The 20,206-nt window shown below is 57.0% G+C and overlaps 1 protein-coding gene across 2 annotated transcripts; it reads left to right on the forward strand.

Moving 5' to 3' along the window:
- The first annotated feature begins 344 nt into the window (after positions 1-344).
- Mapk8ip1 (mitogen-activated protein kinase 8 interacting protein 1) lies at positions 345-20,119 on the forward strand. Of its 2 annotated transcripts, none has more exons than XM_042675915.1 (12): positions 345-583; positions 11,867-11,972; positions 13,759-14,061; positions 15,490-15,571; positions 15,931-16,743; positions 16,937-17,012; positions 17,398-17,570; positions 18,183-18,292; positions 18,452-18,568; positions 18,890-18,960; positions 19,041-19,139; positions 19,414-20,119. In XM_042675915.1, exons 1-12 carry the CDS (start codon positions 483-485, stop codon positions 19,484-19,486), a joined length of 2,124 nt encoding a protein of 707 aa, XP_042531849.1. In that variant the 5' UTR covers positions 345-482; the 3' UTR covers positions 19,487-20,119. The 2 variants fall into 2 exon arrangements, with proteins under 2 accessions (XP_042531849.1, XP_042531850.1); XM_042675916.1 differs by lacking the exon at positions 345-583 and adding an exon at positions 10,188-10,614.
- The last annotated feature ends 87 nt before the right edge of the window (positions 20,120-20,206 follow it).

Here is a 20,206-nt window from a genome sequence, read left to right on the forward strand (position 1 = left end):
CCACTGCCTGTCCGCTTCACCTGTCTGCTCTCACCTCTCCTCCCCACCCTCCTTTCCCACCCACCTTCTTTGTCTCTCCCGTGGGGGGAGGGCGGGGTCCCCAGAGTTGCCTGACGTTGGACGCCAAGCGCCCCCCTGAGGCCAAGCCCACCACCGGGGGTCTTTGCGGGGCGGGGGCAGAGTCTGGGTTGGGTTTAGGGCGGGGGAGGGGGCTTCAGCACCTCGGAGAGCTCCGGGGGCGGGGCCAGACGCGATCGGGGCGGGGCCACGAGACCCCGGCCGGCCCGGGGGCGCGCGCGGGGCGCACTCGTCGGGCTCGCGAGCCGCGTGCGCACCGGAGCCGCGCCTGCCCCGGCCCCAGCCCCGGCCCCGCGGCGGCGGCGGCCTCCTCGCCGCGCCCCCGCCTCCCGCGCCGCCGCCGCCGCCGCCGCCGCTGCCTCCCGCGCCGCGCTCCGCCCGGATGGCCAGGGCTGCGCCCGAGAATGGCGGAGCGAGAGAGCGGCGGCCTGGGCGGGGGGGCCGCGTCCCCGTCCGCCGCCTCCCCGTTCCTGGGGCTGCACATCGCGTCGCCTCCCAATTTCAGGTGAGACTCCCCGGTCGCGCGCGCCCCGCCCGCCGGCTCGCGCCTCTACCTGCGCGGCCCCTCCCCGACCCGGACCTGGGGTCCCGACACCCAGCCCGCAGCCCGGGCATGGGGGCTCTCCCCAGGACCGTCAGGCCTTCCCGCCGCCCCGGCCTCTGCCCCGGACCCCGCAGCTGCCGCAGAGTCGGGGCGCAGCTCCTTCCGCCACGCCACGCCACGTCCTGCGGGGTCCGCAACCACCCGGGCGCTCGGAGGCCGCCTCCCCACCGCCCCGGCTCCGGCGCTTCGGCTAGGTCTGGGGTCCGCGTGGAGGTCCCAGGACCGGCAGGAAGGCCGGTCAGCCCGTCCAGTCCCCCCGCCCACCACCCACCCCCCGGCTGAAGGTGGTCCATTAGAGGTGGGGGCTGGCTGGGGTGGTCCGGGGTCCCGGAAACACCCCGAGTCCCAGGCATAGCTGCTAGGCCCTCATGGCCTAGATCCTCCGTGGATTTGGGCTGTGCCCACCTGGTCAGGTGTGTCTCAGGCAGGTACAGACTGCTCAGCCTAGACCAGGAGGCAGGAGGTCTGCCAGGTAGAAGCCAAGGATGTTGGGGGAGGGGCCCTGCTGGGTAACTACTGAAGACCCTGATCTGAATGCCCCTTCCAACCCCATCTCCCATCGGGTCTTAAGCCAGGTGGACTTTAGAAACAGGTGATGGGGGTGGGGGGAGATGACTGTCCTCCCATAATTCTGCCCCCACCCATAGGTGAGGACGAAGAGGTGTGTCATTGACCCCAGACAGAGCCCAGGAGAAGAAAGCAGAGATGTACCCATTGTTTCCCCAAGTCTGGAGTTGGCGCCTTCCCCTCCCCTGGGGCCCCAGCCCCAGCCCAGCCTCAGCTGGGTTCTGGCGCCAGCTCCTCCTGTGATCTAGGGGGTCGCTGGCTCCTAGGCCCTCAGGTGGGCAGGGACCTCTGAGTGTCTCTGATGGCATCACCAGACCCAGAAACCTCCCCTGAGACCCTGGACCAGCCTGTGACCCCAAGGGAGGGGTGCAAGGAACCACTGCGGGGCTTCTCCATAGTCTTTGACTACCCAAGGTGTACATGCCTTTCTAGAGGCCTTGGTGTAGCGGGAGAATATCATGGTAAAGGCTTGGGTCCAAATCCTAGTGCCTTCATGTGTGACCCAGTTTTTTTGTCCTTGCCAGTCCCATCTGTTAAGTGGGCTCATTAATATAGAGAAGATGGTGCCTATCAAGTCTCTAACAGCTCTCGGCTAGATGATGTCTGGACAGCTTCTAGTGTTCACTCAACCTTCTCAGGACTATGTACCTTTCTACAGAGGACAGCCCATTGTAGAGATGAGCCAAAGGAGACTGGGAAAAGGCAGCAGCTTGCCTGAGGGCCTGGAGAAAGTTCAGCTGGGTCTGGACCGGAACCTGGTCTGTTTGCTCAGTCCCCTCTCCCTCCAGCCCTATTTCAGGCCCAGGGCAGTCCCTACACCCACTCACCTCCCAGCTGCCCCCTACCAGGCATTTATCATGCAGGTTTACTGAGAGGAACTGAGATGGGGCACCACACAGAGACTGCGTGGTCAGCTCTGTTCCAGGCAGGGTGAGACAGGGATTAGACCAAAAGGCTAAGGCGTGGGCCAACCTCCAGGGTGCCAAGGCCAGGCCTGGCTGTGGGAATAATAAGGGCCAGTGTCTTTGGCCTGCTGCAGCAGCCCCCTGCTGCCCTTTCTCTCCTCCCACCTCACAGCCCCTGGTCCAGCTCCATATACCCCTGGTTGCTTGTACAGTCTTGTGGTTCTTTGGAAGGGGTGTGGATCTGACTGGCCTGGATTTAAATCCCTGCCCATCATTTTCAGCTGTGTGCCCCAAGACCAAGCGCTTAACCTCTCTGTGTAGTTTTTTTATTCTTCAATATACTAGCTTTAGTTCCTGAATCCTGCTCAGTATGTTTCTAAGACTCAGATGACACAACATGTGTGAGTGCTTCAGTGAGTGTGTGTGTGCATGCATGCACACTCAGCATGCACACTCACATACTCCCCAGCCTGCAGTACCACTTTCAGTTCCTAGAAGATACAGGGGTCCAAAGCGTAAGTTTTACTCAGCCTAGAGTATCATTTAAGGAAGCCAAGTGCCAGTGGCTCACGCCTGTAATCCTAGCTACTCAGGAGGCTGAGATCTGAGGATTGTGGTTCAAAGCCAGTCCAAGCAAGAAAAGTCTGTGAGGGGCCGGGAAGGTGGCTCAGTGGTAGAGCACTTGCCTTGCATGCATGAGGCTCTGGGTTCGATTCCTCAGCACCACATAAGAAAAAAGAAAAAAGCCAGAAGTGGCGCTCTGGCTCAAGTGGAAGAGCGCTAGCCTTGAGCTGAAGAGCTGAGGGACAGCGCCTAGGCCCAGAGTTCAGGCTCCACGACCTGACCCAAAAAAAGAAAAGAAAACTCTGTGAGACTCTTATCTCCAATTAACCGTCAGAACACTGGAACTGGAGCTGTGCTCAGTTGGTAGAGCATTAGCCTTGAGTGAAAAAGCTTAGCGCCCAAGCCCTGAGTTCAAGCCCTACAACCAAGGTGGGGAGGGGGGAGAGGGGGACAGGAAGAAAGAAAGAAACATGAGATCAGAGAACAGAATCTTATCATACCTTATCATCCATGCTTTTCAGAGGAAGAAACTGAGGCCTTGAGATGTTAGGGCAAGTAGCAGAGCAACGATTTGAACTCAAGCAGTCCAATTTCAGAGTGCCCCTCAAAGGCAAAGCCCTGGACTGTTGGAAGAGCTCCCGTGGGTGGAGTGAGGGAGCAACCAGAGCATCTGTTGGTAGTTGGTTTGAATAACTATGTGCAGATTGGTTTTTTCTGATTATAGAAAACTGCCATGTGGTGACTAGTGGTCATAGCTGTGTTTGGAGTGAGGAACTTCCAGCTCTTATTTGACATACTTCTGTATTACTGGACTTTTTTTTTTTTTTTGGTCAGTCGTGGGACTTGAACTCTGGGCTTGAGTACTGTCCCTCAGCTCTTCAGTTCAAGGTGAGCCACAGCTCCACTTCTGGTTTTCTGGTGGTTAATTGGAGATGAGTCTCACGGACTTTCCCTCCCTGGCTGGCTTTGAGCCTCAGTCTTCAAATCTCATTCTCCCGAGTAGCTAAGATTACAGGCATAAGCCACCAGCACCAGGCTGACTTCTTATTTTTATAGTGAGCATGTGTATAGGTTACTTGTGTAACTTGCAAAATGATAAAATGAAATTTAAAAATTAAAGCGCGAGGGACCAGGAGAGAGTGAGGGAAGGGAGGACACTGTATGAAAAGAAATGTACTCATTACTGACTCGTGTCATTGTAATCCCTCTGTATACCACCTTTATAATAACAATAAAGTAAATAATTTTTAAGCTGGAAATGAAGATGTGGCTTACCTGGTAGAGCACCAGCCTTAGTGGAAAATAGCTTAAGGACAGTGCCCTGGCTCTGAGTTCAAGCCCTAGTACTAGCAAACACACACACACACACACACACACACGAACACAACAAAAAAAGCAAAACATGTTGGTTGTGAAGGAAACTCTAGAAAGGGAAATTTAGAAACATACATAATGATACAGTAGCTGGGGCAGGTGGGATCAAGGTGAGGGACAGGTTGTAGTCACACTGGGTGAGAGGACCAGTAGGAAGGACCAAGGCTGTTCATGGGAGTTAAGTGAGATGCCTGGCATGGGTATGTGGAAGGAAGTTATGGATGGCAGAGACCTTAGAAATCAGCTCATTGGGGCCTGGGTGTAACTCACTGCTGACAGAGCCCTTGCCTAGCGTGTGTGAGGCAGGCCCTGCATTCTAGCCTTAGCACTGCAACCAACCAACTTTCTGCCCCAAACTAGAAAGGGCCAATGGTTTCACCAGGAACACACAGCATGTTAATGGAAAAGCTGGGATGGAGCCCAGACCCCAGACTCCCTGGATGGTTTATGTCCACTCTGTCATAGCTCTCAAGGGTGAGAGATGAAGACATCATGATACTGCGTCCAACTTGATGCAGGACCTTCTTGTTTATCTGTGTCAGGTTTGACATGCTTGGTTGCTCTTTGCTCGCCAATATTTGCACTTTGTCAGGCTTGCTAGGGGAACATGCAGAGCCATGAGGTGGCATGACCTCCCACAGGTGATGGTGTAGAGGAGCAGATAGACAGGCTAGGTGAGAAGGGTCTGTCCACTCAGGGCAAACGTGAAAAGCCAGGAAAAGCTCTCCAAAGGAATGGGCCATAGCATGTAAGAAGGACCCCAAAGCCAGGCACCAGGGGCTCACACCTGTAATCTTAGCTACTCAGGAGACTGAGATCTGAGGATCACTGTTTGCAGCCAGCTTGGGCATGAAAGTCTGTGATACTCTTAGCTCCAGTTTAAATAAACAAATATACAAAAGCTCAAGGACAGTGCCTAGGTCCTAAGTTCAAGCTCCAAGACCATCACAAAAAAAGAAGAAAAGAGCAGGAGCAGGACAGGAGAGGTGACCCCCTGACCGGTAGGGCATGGAGGACAAGGCCACAAAGGAACTTGTAGACTGTGTTTGGACACTGGCCTTGTCACAAGGCTGGTAAGGGAGCAGGTGGGGAGCAGTGCTGTGGCTGCTGGGCAGCGAGGAGAGCAGGAGAGCAGCTGGGAACAGGAAGTGAGAATGATTTAGGGGAGGGGCCCAGTCTGACAGGTGGAAGAGAAGCAACAGTGATAGTCCAGGGTATTGTTGGGGCTCCCTGAAAGTGGGGTGTCAAGTGGAAGATGAGATAGTGAACAGAGTGATCAAAAAACCCATGAAACTTGCAGAATTCAGATTGATGATCTTTGGGACCCAGTTACAGGATTTATGCAAGTAGTTAGTTTGTGGTCTGACACTCAGTAGAGGGAGGGGGGGACCAGGCTATAGCCAAGGCCTGGAAGAATGTTAGCCTTTAGAGAGATGGCCAGTGGTCTAGCTCCTGTCAATCCTCAGGTGCAGGGCACAAGAGGTGACAGGTTTCACCTCTAGCTCTCTGAAATCTGTGCATACCTGGATATACACCCTAAGCCAATTCTAGCCTGAGGCCCAAAGGTTCCCACAAATCGAATGACCACTTCATCACTACCCAAGATGGAGGTCGCTTATTCCACAGCAATATCTTTGTTCCCTGACCCCTGTTGGTATTTATGTAGAATTTTGTAGGAAGCCAGCTGCAGCTGGCTCATACCTGTTACCCTAGCTACTCAGAAGGCTGAGATCTCAGGATCATAGTTCAAAGCCAGCCTGGGCAGGAAACTCTGTGAGACTCTTATCAACAACTAACCACCAAAAAGATGGAAGTGGAGCTGTGGCTCAAATGGTAAAATGTTAGCCTTGAATGGAAAAAGCTCAAGGACAATGCCCGGGCCTTGAGTGCAAGCCCTAAATACCAGCACAAAAAAGAAAGAAGAAAAGAAAGAAGTCCGTAGGAATTCCTACCAGGTGCTTGCCCTGTTCTGTCCGTGGAGATTCACAGGGGAGCACAGGCCTTAGGCAGCCGACTCCTGCCTATGATGGGCATGTGTTTCATGCCTACACGTACAAGGCTCTGGGGCTTTGTGCACATACTGAGTGAGCGTAAACTTGCAGCTGTGGGGGAGGGCAGCAGCCTCAGCCTGGGACGGGGAGCCCAGTTTGCACTTGGTGGGGACCAGCACCCAAAGTCTGTCCTGAAGAGCAAAGAAAACGAGGTCTCCCTAGTCTGCCACATCACACAACTTTGTGTCCTCAACTACGTGTGCCTGTGTGTGTTGCTCCCCGCATGCCGTTCACCCCGGGGAAGCCACAACTCATGTGTTGTGCCGGTTTGCCCACTGTACCAGTTGCCATTGTCTACATTCATACACGGGCCTTACCTCGGCATGCCACAAGGTGTCACGTCCCTCCCCCAGAAGCTCCGCAGCCCCCACACACCCTTGAGGGCTCCACATTCCCTCAGTGGAGTCTCCCCAACGTAGAATCATTGCTTCCCAGAGTTCTGCGTGCACAACAGTGTTTGGAACGAGCACTTTCCACCCCAGAGGGAGAGCTGTCACTTGGGATTCATGTCTTGGGCTGGATTCAGTTTCTACTAGAGAGGATGCCAGTATGCCCTTGGTCTGGTAGATGATTCCAGACCCCAGGACAAACCAAACCTGACCCCAGTGTGCACCCAGAGCCAGCAGTAGGGATGTGAGGGTTCTAAGGGTGAGCCTAGACTCACCCAGACCCCACCCCCACCCCAACTGCAGCCAGGACCATCTTCCCAGAGGCCCAGACAGCCAACCCCACACACCTACCCTATGGGGAAGGATACAGGAGTTGAATCCAAGTGAGGACTGCCTTAAGAGATTTGCAAGGGAGAAATCTAGAAAGGCCCAGGATACTTGCGGTTCATTCATTCAATGTTTATTAAACACCTATTAGGCACCAGACAAGCTGATGGAGAAAGAAATGATCCCACTGGTGTGGGCCACTCAGGGGAGACCCCCACCAGTCACATAACTCAAAGGAAAGTTCCAGCCACCCCAGAGCCACCACCAAGAGAACCAAGTAAGCCACCGACCATTCAGGTGGATTGGCCTGGACTGTGAGGTCGGAGTTGCTGCCAAGCCTTTGAGGGGCAGGAGGCTAGCGAAGCAGGGCAGGTGTCCTAGGGACTCCTTGTGGCCCAGTCCTGCTCAGGACTCAGGGCTTCAGAGACACAGACAGACTAGTCGCCTGGACCTGGACCTTAGGTGGCCTCTGGCACCATGGCTGGGACACCTGTACTTCATACAGCACAGCCAGCACTCAGGGCTCCAGAGCGACTTCTTGACCTGGCTCCCTCTGGCCTTGTTCAGCAAAAGTGTCGCCCTTCACCTGGCCCTTACTTCACGTGTCCTCCACACTCAGCCTGCTCCTGCCTTGAAATGACCAATCAGAAAGGGCTCAGCCAGCCGGGCACTGGTGGCTCACACTTGTAATCCTAGCTACTCAGGAGACTGAGATCTGAGGATTGCTGTTCAAAGCCAGCCCAGGCAGGAAAGTCCATGAGACTCTTATCTCCAGTTAACCACCAGAAAACTGGAAGTGGAGCTGTGGTTCAAGTGGTAGAGTGTTTGCCTTGAGCTGATGAGCTCAGAGACAGTGACCAGGTGGAGAGTTCAAGCCCCATGATGGAAAAGAAAGAGAGAGAGAGAGAGAGAGAGTGAGAGAGAGAAAGAAAGGAAGGAAGGAAGGAAGGAAGGATTGGCCATGGAGGAGAGCCTGGCCCAGGTTGGGCTGGGTAGTGTGGGACACTGTGAATACAGAGTCTGGGTCCCAGAGTGGGAGGAAGGAAGGTTCATCCAGGAAGAGGGGCCAGGAGGGTCAAAAGAGGTCAAAGGTCAAGGAGGTCCCCAGAGACCGAACTCCATGACACAGGAGCCAACAAATGTTAATTTGGTGGGTGTCCACCAGAATGGGCAAGGAGTTCTGATTGACTGGCAAAGGAGAGAGAAGAAAGGGGATTGGGGAGATGCAGCTAACCGGCCTGGGCTGTGACTCTGCTGGGTGGCCTCCAGGGATTTGGCTCAAGGCTCAGGTTTCTAAGATGATGCATTAGGCAAGGTCAGGAAGGGACCTGACTCCTTTCTGTCCTCCTTTTCCTCTTTTCCCCATTTCTTCCTGCCCCCATCTTCCTTCCTCACAGGAGCCTATGAACCCAGAGGCATCAAGGTCCTTCCTTCCAGGAAAGGTTTACAGGCTCTGACTGGGTGCCTAGAGAAGAAAAGTGCAGGGCCTTGAGCAAGGGGTGACTCGCCAAAGGACTTCTTCATCCAGCCTTTGTAACCCAGATACTCTGTTCTGTTCATCCCCTCAGCATCCTGAGGTGGCAGGCAGGAAATACCCATCTCATCCTATAGGTGGCCAAGGGAAGCTGAAGCTCCCAAGCCTTTAGTTAAAGCTCCTCATCTGTGAAATGGCTGGCCTAGCCCCCCTCCTCCAAGGTGGTAAGGAGATGCACAGCAGCAGGTTTCTTTTTTTTGGGGGGGGGGGGTGGGGGGGTCTGGTCGTGGGGCCTGAACTCTGGGCCTGGGCGCTGTCCCTCAGCTCTTCAGCTCAAGGCTAGCGCTCTACCACTTGAGCCACACAGCACCACTTCCGGCTTTTTGCTTATGTGGTGCTGAGAAATCGAACCCAGGGCCTCATGCATGCAAGGTAAGCACTCTACCACTGAGCCACCTTCCCAGCCCCACAGCAGCAGGTTTGAGGCCAGGCAGGCACGGTTTGGCCAGGATTTGCTTCCAGGCCTGACATGAGATTATTGGATCCCAGGTTGGGGCTGTCCCTTGGGTAGGGGGCAGACAGAGCACTTTTCCAGGACCCTGGGAGTCAGACATCAAGCACAGGCTGTCTGCCTGCCTGCCCCTTTCCCTCTTGGGTAAAGGATGATTCCATTGGCCCTGCCCCTCCCTATGCTATCATGCAAGGAAGAGGCCGATTCTGGGAGAGCTGCACTGAGACCCTTCCTTCTAGCGTTTCAGAGGCTGAGGCTGTCCTTTAACAAACATCTGACAAGTGTATGTTAAGCACCTAGTGTGTGCAGGATGCCCTCCAGAACCATCCAGTCTTGGCAGGAGCTTGGAGGGAGGGAGAGGACATATATTGATCACCTTCTAGGTACAGGGTGGGGGGTGCGAACCCCATCTTCCTTTGGAGTAGTAGGAAGTGGAGTGGTCTGTTTGTGATGGAGACCTAGTCTCATTGGATCCCACCCCATACTTTCTGGCACCCAGGCAAAAAAGAGACCCCAACTACACAAGAGGGCCAGGGGAATGGGCTCCTGAGCATTCCTTTGGCAAGCACCATTTGAGGGCCTGCCATGTGCTGCATTCAAGCCTTGGATGAGGGACTGGGGAGGAACAGGGACCACCCTTGAGGATGCAGCAGTAAACAGTTGATCACACATGGATCTGGGGCTTTGAATGCCAAGCACAGAAGCAGGCATATGCTGGTTTGTGGAGACTGAGTCAGGCAGACCCGTGGGGATGTCTGGGAGGGCAGAGGCAGGAGTTGGGTGAAGGCTGGGCTGTGGGTATGCACAGGGCTCACCAGCAGAGCAGGGGAGCCAGCCACAGACCCCTTCTGGGACTGACTCCAGACTCCTTCATACTGGCTGAGTACCACCACACCTCCTGAGCCATTGGCCTTGCCAGTGACCTTCCAGGCAGCACTTACTAGTGTGGCCACTGGTTCTGGGCCCGGGGCTGAAACATCATCCTAGCTGGCTGGACTGCTCTGGTTTCTGGGCTATCTCCCACCCCAGCCCACCTGTCTATATGCACCACCAAATAGTCACACACACACACACACACACACACACACACACACACACACACACACACACACACCAGCTGGGAGCTGCCTTGATACCCTCATCTTACCTTCCCAGTGTGGGGCTAAACCTGTGGCTGCGCTGATGCGGTCCTCATCAGAAGCCCTTCCATCTTCTACCTGGCAGGGTGGCGCTGGCCCTTTAAAGCAGATCAGGGGCTGGCTTGGGGGGGGGCATCCCAGATTTTTGCCATCTGCTTACAAGCCTGGGCAGAGGGGGTTCACCCCAGCTCCAACAGGGGCAGTGGAAGGGCAGGTGGAGCCGGTGGCATTGATTGCTGTAACCTGATCCCAGCGGGGGGGAGGTGGAGACGTCGTCGTCGCAGAGCTACGGGGGCTGGGGAGGAAGCTGCTGCCGCTGAGGGCTGGGCCAGGAGGAGCTAGGCCTGGGCTCGGGTCGGCAGCTGCTGCCTTCTCTCCGGCCTATCTATTTTTAATGAGCTCCCCGGGCTTCTGCAGCAGCGGGCAGGATGCAGGAAGGCAGGCCCAAGCTGTGAAGGCTGGAGGCCTCAGCCCTGCCTTAAGCGCTGGTCCCCCGACCCCTCTGGGCATGAGAGGGCAGCCCTGGGACCCCTCAGCCCCCCAGCTGGGCAGGGCTCTCCATGCAGCTGGTACTGAAGATGGATTCGAGCCCAGACAATGACAGCTGGTTGGAAGATCAGTGGGAGCACTGGTAGGGGGACTGGAAGCTGGCTGGGGGCTGAGCATGGGGAGGGAGGGGGCCTCATTGAGCTCAGGGTCCCTCTTCTTGAGAGAGGAGAGGCAGGGGCTTGGTGCTACTACATTCCCCTGGGGGTGAGGCTGGGCCCCCACACCTCCTGAATGACCTTGGGCGAGAGGGTTTCCCCCTGGGTGCATACTCTCTCAGGTCATCTTTGGGACAGCTTTGCTCAGGCGTTCTCTCCAATGTCCCATCGACCCCAGACTACGCAGAATGCAAGAGTAGGGGGAGCAGGTGGCACCATAGTGCTGGGCCAGCCCTGCACTCCAAGGTGGGCTGGAGCCCCAGGGGTGCCAGTTAGTGTTATGATGTTCTGATGTCCAGATGCTCTGTCTGCTTTGTCTCCTGGGGCTTCCAGCCTCCGCCTGGGCCTCCAGCCCCCACCTGCTCAGGGTCCTTCCACCAGACAAGCCTAGTCAGGGGGACAAACTGGGAATACAGCATAGTTCCTCCTGCAATGGACCTACCCTAGATTCATTCCCCTTGCTTGTTCCCAGAACACAAAAGCTTGTTTTTTCCTGGGTGGGGCACGGGTCACCCCCAGAGGCTTTTGTGCCTGTCCTGAAGCCCTTTGGGTCTTGGTACTGTGGACTGTACAGGAACCCCCTACTCTAGGCATTTTTGTTTTGTTTTGGTGTCGGTTCTAGGGCTTGAACTCAGGGCTTCGGCACTGAACCTGAGATTTTTGCACAAGGCTAATGCTCTATCACTTGAGCCATAGCTCCAGTTTTTTGTTTTCTTTCTGGTTAATTGGAGATAGGAGTCTCAGCCTCACAAACTTTCCTGCACAGGCTGGCTTCAAACCATGATTTTCAGATCTCAGCGTCCTGAATAACTAGAATTACAGATATGATGCCTGGCTTCCAGGCAGTTCTTAGAGTCTCATCTCACCTCTGACTCTCTGCAGTAAACAGGCTTTGGCACCTGCCTTGGCCCTGAGAGCCATTTCTCTGGCAGAGCCAAGGCTCTTAGCAGTTGAGCCTTTTAGCTCTGCCTTCTGGTTGGCAAGAGCATGGATGACTCCCAGCTGGGAGGAGCTGGAGAAACCAGCTCCCACCTCAGCCCAGATTCTTCCTCTGCCTGCTGTCTCCCCTTCATTGGTGCAGGTGGACCCACTCTTACCCTTTGGGGGGATTGACCCCTTGGGAGATGACAGTTGATCTCCTAGGCCCCAGTTGTAACTCTGGCTTCCTGTTCCCACCAGGCTCACCCATGACATCAGCCTGGAGGAGTTTGAGGATGAAGACCTCTCAGAGATCACTGATGAGTGTGGCATCAGCCTGCAGTGCAAAGACACATTGTCTCTCCGGGTAAGGATTTGGTGTGGGAGTGGGGTGGCTAATTGAGGTGGTACAATGAGTAGGGGTAGGAGTGAGGGCATCCTCATATGTACAAAGGAAGTAAAGTAACACACAAGAAATGTCCAGGATAGTGCTTGGCTACTCGGTCAGAATTATTTTATCTGCCTTGCCAGGACTATATATTGCCCACACAGAGAGAGAACAGGAGTTGTTCAGAAGTGGGACAGGGGCAATCAGAGTAAAGGGAAACCCTTTCAGGAGCAGCCTGGCAGAGGCTGAGGCAGCACAGGGTGGAGTCCAGTGGAATCCGCAGTGTTCTGGGGCAGGAAAGGAGCCAAGGCACTTTTGGAAGAGTTCCCATGGCTGCCGGCTGCCACTGCACCATGTCACCCACGCCACCTGGCCTCCTGGCCCCTCTGGCTCCACTGAGGGGTTGGCCCAGTGTTGTTGTTGCTTTGGGTGCCTTGGCTTTGGCATGGGGAAGATGGCATTCTCTGGTCCCTAAAGATCTAAATGTTGCCTTGAGATTTATAGCACCTGGGTACCTGGGCTGGGTGGGGGTTCCCACCATCTTTAGATCAGGAGGGAAGGGCCAAGTGGCTAGGACATGGAAGGTACTACACAGGGCCAGGTTTTAGAACTCAGAGCATCTCCCCACCTAGAGTGAGTTGTGGAGGGGGTGCTTGAACTCTTGTCTACCCCAAAAGTTTGGAGGCTCTGTCAAGGAAGAGGAAACTAAAGGGTGAAGATAATGCTCTAGTTCCTGTACCCTAACCCTCTAGGAAGGGATAGAGGCAGACACTCCATATTCTGGGCTCTGCCACCACCCTCTCCCCAAGCAAAGCCTTCAAGAGGGTTCCCTGCAAGCAGCCAGGGCCCTGAGTCAGTAGCTACCTAAGGTAGTATGCCAAGGGCCTTAGTGAAGCTGGCAAAGGAGGGGGAAGGAGGAGGGGAATTGCAGGCAAGAGCAGAGAGTAGGATTCCATATACACTTCAGCCCGTCCTTGCTTCCCTGACAAGCCGGGCTGGGCATCAGTATTGGGCCAGTTAAGCAATGAAGGAAGGAAGGGTTAGGGGATCTGTCCAAGGTGCCAAGCCGTTGGTGCAGAGCTGGGACTAGCAAGCGCTCGGGACTACCCAGGCACAGGTAGCCAAGGGAAGGCCTCAGGGCAGAGGGGCCTAGGCCTGGGCTGGGGCAAACTGGCAGGACGCGGCAGGGCCCGAGCCAGCCGCTTGCCCCTCCCCCTCGGCGTCCCTCTTCCGGCTGCTGTGGCCTCCTGGGGTCCTCGCTGCAGCCCTCCCCGTCTCCCCCTCCCGCGTGAGACTCGGTTTTCCTAGTTTTCCTCAAAAGGCCTCTTCATATACTAATGGTCCCTCATCCCTGATGGGACGCGAACCTCCTTGGCGACCCTTGCGTCCCCATGGCAACAGCAGTGATTTCACTCTGGGCTCGGCTTACAACCCGGGTGAGGTCACCGGCCGTTGCCAAGGAAACGGGAGGGTACCAGGAGCCAAGGGGCGGGGGGGGGGGGCGGCGGGGGAGCCGAGAGGTGCGGGCCGTCAAAGGCACCGACTGCGGGGTGGGCGGCGGGGGGCGGGGGGCGGGGGGCGGAGCGTCCCAGTGCTGCCTCGCGGGGGAGCACGGGAGCAGTTCTTCCGTCCCTGGTTCCTACCCCCGCCCCCCCCACGGCCGCGGAATGGACTCGCCCGGCAGGGGGCGGTGCGCCGCAGCCTCGGCCCTGCCCCTCCCCGGCGTGGCTCCGCCCCCTGACGCCCCTCCGTCCCCGCCGCGCAGCCCCCGCGCACCGGGCTGCTGTCTGCGGGCGGCGGCGGCGCGGGGAGCCGGTTGCAGGCGGAGATGCTGCAGATGGACCTGATCGATGCAGCGGGGGACACTCCCGGCGCGGAGGACGACGAGGAGGACGAAGATGAGGAGCGCGCGTCACGGCGGTCGGGAGCGGGGCCGCCCCAGGCCGAATCAGGTCAGGAGCCGGCGCCCCGCGGCCAGGGCCAAGGCCAGGGCACGGGCAGCGGTGACACATACCGACCCAAGCGGCCCACCACGCTCAACCTTTTCCCGCAGGTGCCCCGGTCTCAGGTGAGGCGCGGGAAGCGGGGGAAGGGGGCGGGGGTGGAGCTGAGGGGGCGGCGCCCTGGGGCGGGCCTCGGAGCAGGAGGGGGCGCGTCCTGGGCCTAACTCGGCCCTCCAGGTCTGGGCAGCTGGAGGAGGGACGTGGCGGTCCCCGGCGCCACCAGGAACGAGTCTTCCACCCAGCAGGGCAGGAAGGGAGGCCCTCCTCTAGGCGGAGGGCTCCAAGGCGCAGGCCGAGTCCAGTCCACTGCGTGGAGACTTGAGGGAGTGAAGGGGTCTCCAGGGCCAATGGAAGGCCTGGAATGAGGAGAGAGGTAGGGGGTGGGGGTGGGAGAACAAGGCTTCGAGAAGTTGGAACGAGTTGGGCACCTGGGGCAGTGACGGGGTTCCCCTGTAGATTACAGGGCTCCTGGTGAGGGTAGGGGCAGAAACAGGTCAGGAGAAAACTTGTAAGGAGCTGGGGATGGAAGCGTATAGACAGCAGCCAGGCAGCTGAGAATTCCAGACGGCTAAAAGAGGAGGGAGCTGCTTGGCTGAGTTGGGGGCCTGGGGCCCCTGGTGGGTGGCTGGGTGCCAAGGGAAGTTGAATTGAGGGGGAGCAGCTGAGGCCCTTTGTCTTCCCAGTCAGGAGAGTAGGGAGATGCTGGGCGCTTGGGGAGGTGGAGCTGCTGGTGGTGCCTGGGCAGCAGGGAGGGGGTTGGTCCCTTTCCCAGGATCCTCTGGCAACCCAACTCATGAATGTGAGGGCTTTGGAGGGTGTTTCCAGGAGAGGAAGCCCAAGTTCAGCAAGGGGTTGGGGGGGAGGCTTGTGTGTGGGCACTGTGGAGGGGCCCCAGGGCGCTGTGAATGTGGGCAAGGCAGTCCTGGAGATCCAGGAGGGAGGGCTGCTGATTACGTGTGTCATTCCTCAGGCACATGTGACCAGGGTGTGTGGGGGGAGTGTTATGGAGCCCTCATTTGGATGATTCATCCCAGGCCCCCAGGCCAGCTGCTAGGAAAGACCCTTCTTCCTTCCTGGGCAGGGGCTCACCTTGTCCTCCACTCAGGCTGGTTTTGATATGTACACCGTCTGTGTGGGGCTTGTTGTCTCTCCTGACAACTCCTTTCCCACCTCCTCCACTCCTCCACACATGACCATCCCCACTGGGCTCAGGCTGATAAGAACAGCTCCCTGGGGGTGGGCCAACTTCCCCAAGCCAGAAGGAAGGGAGAGCCATCTAGAGCCAGCAGGCCTACGAAGGAGAGCAGTGACTTGCTAACCATCCTGCCTGTCTGAGGAGGGTTGGGAGTAAGGCCCTTGGCAGGAGGAGGCAGGCCAAATACAGCACACAGCCTAGGGATGGCCTATGGGTGGGCCCAATGGGGGCAGGGCCAGGGCCTCTCTGTGCCCGGCACTGCTGACCACTTCACAAGGGCCTTTTGTTCTCTGCACAGGACACGCTGAATAATAATTCTCTAGGCAAAAAGCACAGTTGGCAGGATCGGGTGTCTCGATCATCCTCTCCCCTGAAAACAGGTGAGTCAAGACACTTTCCCTGGAGGTGGAGGTATGGGCTCAAGTGGAAAAGCACCAGGCTTGAGTGAAAAAGCCAAGCAAGAGTGCAAGGCCTTGAGTTTGAGCCCCAGTACCAGCGCCCCACACACACACACACACACACACACACACCCCTCTTTCCCAAGTTGTACCTCACTTGGCCTGCACTCAGGTCACTGCCAAGAGCAGATCCAGTACCTGCCATCACCCTGTCCTATATGTGCCTCTCTAGGGCTGAGGCCAGACCAGAGGAGGCTGCTCTGGCTTGTGCACGCAAGTTGGGCGTGGAAAGGGGTCTCCAGTGGGGCCCTGCTCTCAGCTCTCACTGACCTTCCCTCCAGGGGAGCAGACACCCCCACATGAACACATCTGCCTGAGCGATGAGCTGCCACCCCAGAGCAGCCCTGCCCCCACCAAGGATCGAGGCACCTCCACCGACAGCCCTTGTCGCCGCACTGCTGCCACCCAGATGGCACCTCCAGGTGGCCCCCCTGCTGCAGCACCTGGTGGCCGGGGCCACTCACATCGAGACCGAATCCACTACCAGGCAGACGTGAGGCTAGAGGCCACCGAGGAGATCTACCTGACCCCAGTGCAGAGGCCCCCAGACCCTGCCGAGCCCAACGCCTCCTTTTTGCCACCAGCTGAGAGCCGAATGTCGGTCAGCTCTGATCCAGACCCTGCTGCCTACCCCTCAGCTGCAGGGCGGCCCCATCCCTCCATCAGTGAGGAGGACGAGGGCTTCGACTGCCTGTCCTCCCCAGAGCGGGTGGAGCCACCAGGTGGAGGATGGCGAGCGAGCCTGGGGGAGCCGCCACCCCCTCCACGGGCTTCGCTGAGCTCAGATACCAGCGCCCTCTCCTACGACTCAGTCAAGTACACACTAGTGGTGGACGAGCACGCACAGCTGGAGCTGGTGAGCCTACGGCCGTGCTTCGGTGACTACAGTGATGAGAGCGACTCGGCTACTGTCTATGACAACTGTGCCTCCGCCTCCTCGCCCTATGAGTCGGCCATCGGGGAGGAGTATGAGGAGGCCCCGCGGCCCCGGCCCCCCACCTGCCTCTCAGAGGACTCCACACCTGATGAGCCCGATGTCCACTTCTCTAAGAAGTTCCTGAACGTCTTCATGAGCGGCCGCTCTCGCTCCTCCAGTGAGTGAGCCAGGAAAGCGGTTTGGGGGCGGGGAGATCTGCTCAAATGGGGCATTCCTGGGAGGGGGTCCTGCCCCCCCCAATCCCATCTGCCCAAGAGTCAGGGCAGCAGAAGCTTAGCCACCCCTACACCTTGCCTCCGAGTGTGCGTGTGTGTGGGGAAACCCCTTCTCTGGTCTTCCCTCACCTGCAGGCGCAGAGTCCTTCGGGCTGTTCTCCTGTGTCATCAACGGGGAAGAGCAGGAGCAAACCCATCGGGCCATTTTCAGGTGAGGGCCACACCACTCCTTGCCTTGGTCATTATACATGGCTCAGGGGCCTGCCGTTGGTATCTACTCTGACTCAGGGGGACAGTGGCAGAGCACAGGGCCTAGTACTGAGGTGTTGAGGAAGGCTACCCACACATAGAACCTGCACCCCAATTCCCTTCTAGGTGGGGTGCTTGCTTCCTATGACCTCTCAGCTTTTCAGGGCCTTGGTTCTTGACCTTTGTTTCCTAAGCTACAGTTGCATATCTGAATGGCATGGGTCTCTAGGTGCCAGCCAGCTTGCAGTGTTTATTGAACTAATGATGCCACCCACCATGGCCTCTCAGCCCCAGAGTAGGCCTAGCTGGATGGATCAGAGTGATGAAATCCTTACTTGTGGGGACAGGTTCGTGCCCCGGCACGAAGATGAACTTGAACTGGAAGTGGATGACCCTCTGCTAGTGGAGCTGCAGGCTGAAGACTACTGGTATGAGGCCTACAACATGCGCACTGGTGCCCGTGGCGTCTTTCCTGCCTACTATGCCATCGAGGTCACCAAGGAGCCCGAACACATGGCAGGTGCTTCCCCCCCCACCCCTGCCCCCACCTGTGGGGACCCTAGCCCCTCATGTGATGCACCAGGCCTGCCTGACTTGCTGCCACAGCAACATGTGCTCCAGATCTTGGCAGTCTGGAGGGGGTGGCACAAGCAGAAGGGATTCAGTTGAGAAAAATGATACTCAGCAGCTGGGTACCAGTGGCTCACACCTGTAATCTTAGCTACTCGGGAAGCTGAGATCTGAGGATCTGAGGCTGAGATCTTTTCAAAGCCAACCAGGACAGGAAAGTCCACATAATTGTAGATCTTTCAGATCTACAATTAACTACTATTGAAAAGGATTTGTGGTTTGAAGTGGCAAAGTGTTAACCTTGAGCACAAAAGTTTAGGGACAGTGCCCAGGTCTCAGGACACACACACACACACACACACACACACACACACACACACACACACGCCACACACACACACGCCACACACACACACGCCACACACACACACACACACACGCACTGACACATCAGGGCATCATGGCACCCTCTGGTGGCCCAGTTCTTCACCTCTTACTTCCCTCTTGGCTTGGTTCTGAGCCCTTGCTGCTGGCTCTACTGAATCTCTGTTTTTCTTTCCAGCCCTGGCCAAGAACAGTGACTGGGTGGATCAGTTCCGGGTGAAGTTCCTGGGCTCTGTCCAGGTTCCCTATCACAAGGGCAATGATGTCCTCTGTGCTGCTATGCAAAAGGTATCTGGGTCTCACTCCTTGTGAAAGGCTCACTCGAAGTTACTCTATATTGTCTGAGGGAGAAAAAAATCACACAGGCCTCAGGCCCAGGCTGTTAGACAGGAAGGGTTGATAGAGGCACAGACAGTGCCCTGATGTGGTCCTGTCCCTCCTTGACAGATTGCTACCACACGCCGCCTCACCGTGCACTTTAACCCACCCTCCAGCTGTGTCCTTGAGATCAGTGTGCGGGGTGTGAAGATAGGGGTCAAGGCTGAGGACGCTCAGGAGGCCAAGGTGACTCCCCTTACCCTTTCTTCCTTCCTGGAGCCCCAGCACCCACAGGAAAGTTGCCTTGGTGTGTGTGTGTGTGTGTGTGTGTGTGTGTGTGTGTGTGTGTGTGTGTGTGTGTGTGTGTGTGTGTGTGTGTGTGTGTGTGTGTGTGTGTGTTGCCTTGGGGTGTGTCTGTGTGTGTGTGTGTGTGTGTGTGTGTGTGTGTGTGTTGCCTTGGGGTGTGTGTGTGTGTGTGTGTGTGTGTGTGTATGTATATGTGTGTGTGTTCCCGCCCCTTTCTCTGCAGGCTGGATGACCTTCTGGCTTTTCTTCTCCATCCTGTAGGCAAATAAATGTAGCCACTTTTTTCATCTAAAAAACATCTCTTTCTGTGGATACCATCCAAAGAATAACAAGTAAGTAGGAAAGTAGTCCGCCATCAGGAGTGGGCCCAGAGCCCAAGCCCCTGCCTCACAGACCCCTGTCTTTTTAACAGGTACTTTGGGTTCATTACCAAACACCCTGCCGACCACCGATTTGCCTGCCATGTCTTTGTGTCTGAAGACTCCACCAAAGCCCTGGCAGAGTCTGTGGGGTATGTATATGCATTCTGCCAAGGCCTGCCCTGGAGCTCACCCTGATTACAGATGCTTTTCTCAAGCATCACCCCTCAGTCCTTCCCTAGCTGGAAGCCCACCTCTAGCCCCATTGCAGAGCCTGGTGCTTGGCATTCCACCCCTAGCTACTGGGCTCAGAAACCAGAGCCCATGGGGGCACTGAAGCTTCTGCTTGAAAACCCGTCACAGGTTGAGTCCTGTCCTGGCTGGGCAGAGGCTCCTAGTGAACAATGCATGTCCCCTGTCTTCCAGACGTGCGTTCCAGCAGTTCTACAAGCAGTTTGTGGAATATACATGCCCCACAGAAGATATCTACCTGGAGTAGCAGTGCCGCGCCCTCTGTGTGCCCCAGGCCCCAGGCCAGAGCCAAGACAGCTGCTGCTGAAGGGATGGGGAGGTGGGGGCCACTGGCCCAGGGTAGAGGGCAAGGGTTATGGGGAGAGACAGATGCAGTTTATTGTAATATATGGGGTTAGATTCATCTATGGAGGACAGCTCGGGCTGCCCGGGGTTTGGGAGGGGGCAGGCCTTGGGGGTAGGGGGGCCTGGCTGTGAAGGAATGCATTCTGGGAGCAGAGGCTCCACCCCATCCTGGGCCTTACTTCCCTGCTAGGGGCTCTGGCTCTTGGCTCCTTGCCTTGATGATGCCCATGCCACCTGCAAGTGCCCACCTTCCCCCTTGCCCAATCCCCATACCAGGAGCTCTGAGCTCAGGCTGAGCCCAGCCACCTCCCGAGTACATTCCAGTAAGGAAATGGCAACAGGTGGCGATGAGGTCCCTGTCCCTCCCTGCTGTCCTCGGTGGCACCTCTGGGTAGCTCCCACCTCCACCACCCCAGCACGCGGGCCCCAGCAGGCTCAGCAGTCCCGGGGAAGGAGGGAGCTGCAGGGAGAGAAGGCCTCCCACCATGGTCTTACCACCTGGCCACAACTATTAAAGTGCCATTTCCTGTCTGGAGCACAGCTGGCATGTCTTCTTGGGCCCCTCCCAGAGTGTCCTGTCATGACGCAAGCTACGAGAGCTGAGCCACTGCTGCACAGAATA

Source organism: Dipodomys spectabilis, unplaced genomic scaffold (genome assembly GCF_019054845.1).
Source record: "Dipodomys spectabilis isolate Male_0828 unplaced genomic scaffold, ASM1905484v1 ptg000030l, whole genome shotgun sequence".
NCBI classification, from domain to species: Eukaryota; Metazoa; Chordata; class Mammalia; order Rodentia; family Heteromyidae; genus Dipodomys; species Dipodomys spectabilis.

Excerpts from the sequence above, each read along its gene's own strand:
- Mapk8ip1 (XM_042675915.1), top strand. The coding sequence starts at position 483 with ATGGCGGAGCGAGAGAGCGGCGGCCTGGGCGGGGGGGCCGCGTCCCCG. Across the intron at positions 14,062-15,489 it reads CGCAGGTGCCCCGGTCTCAG|GACACGCTGAATAATAATTC; the intron begins GTGAGGCGCGGG and ends TTCTCTGCACAG. Across the intron at positions 19,140-19,413 it reads GCCCTGGCAGAGTCTGTGGG|ACGTGCGTTCCAGCAGTTCT; the intron begins GTATGTATATGC and ends CCTGTCTTCCAG.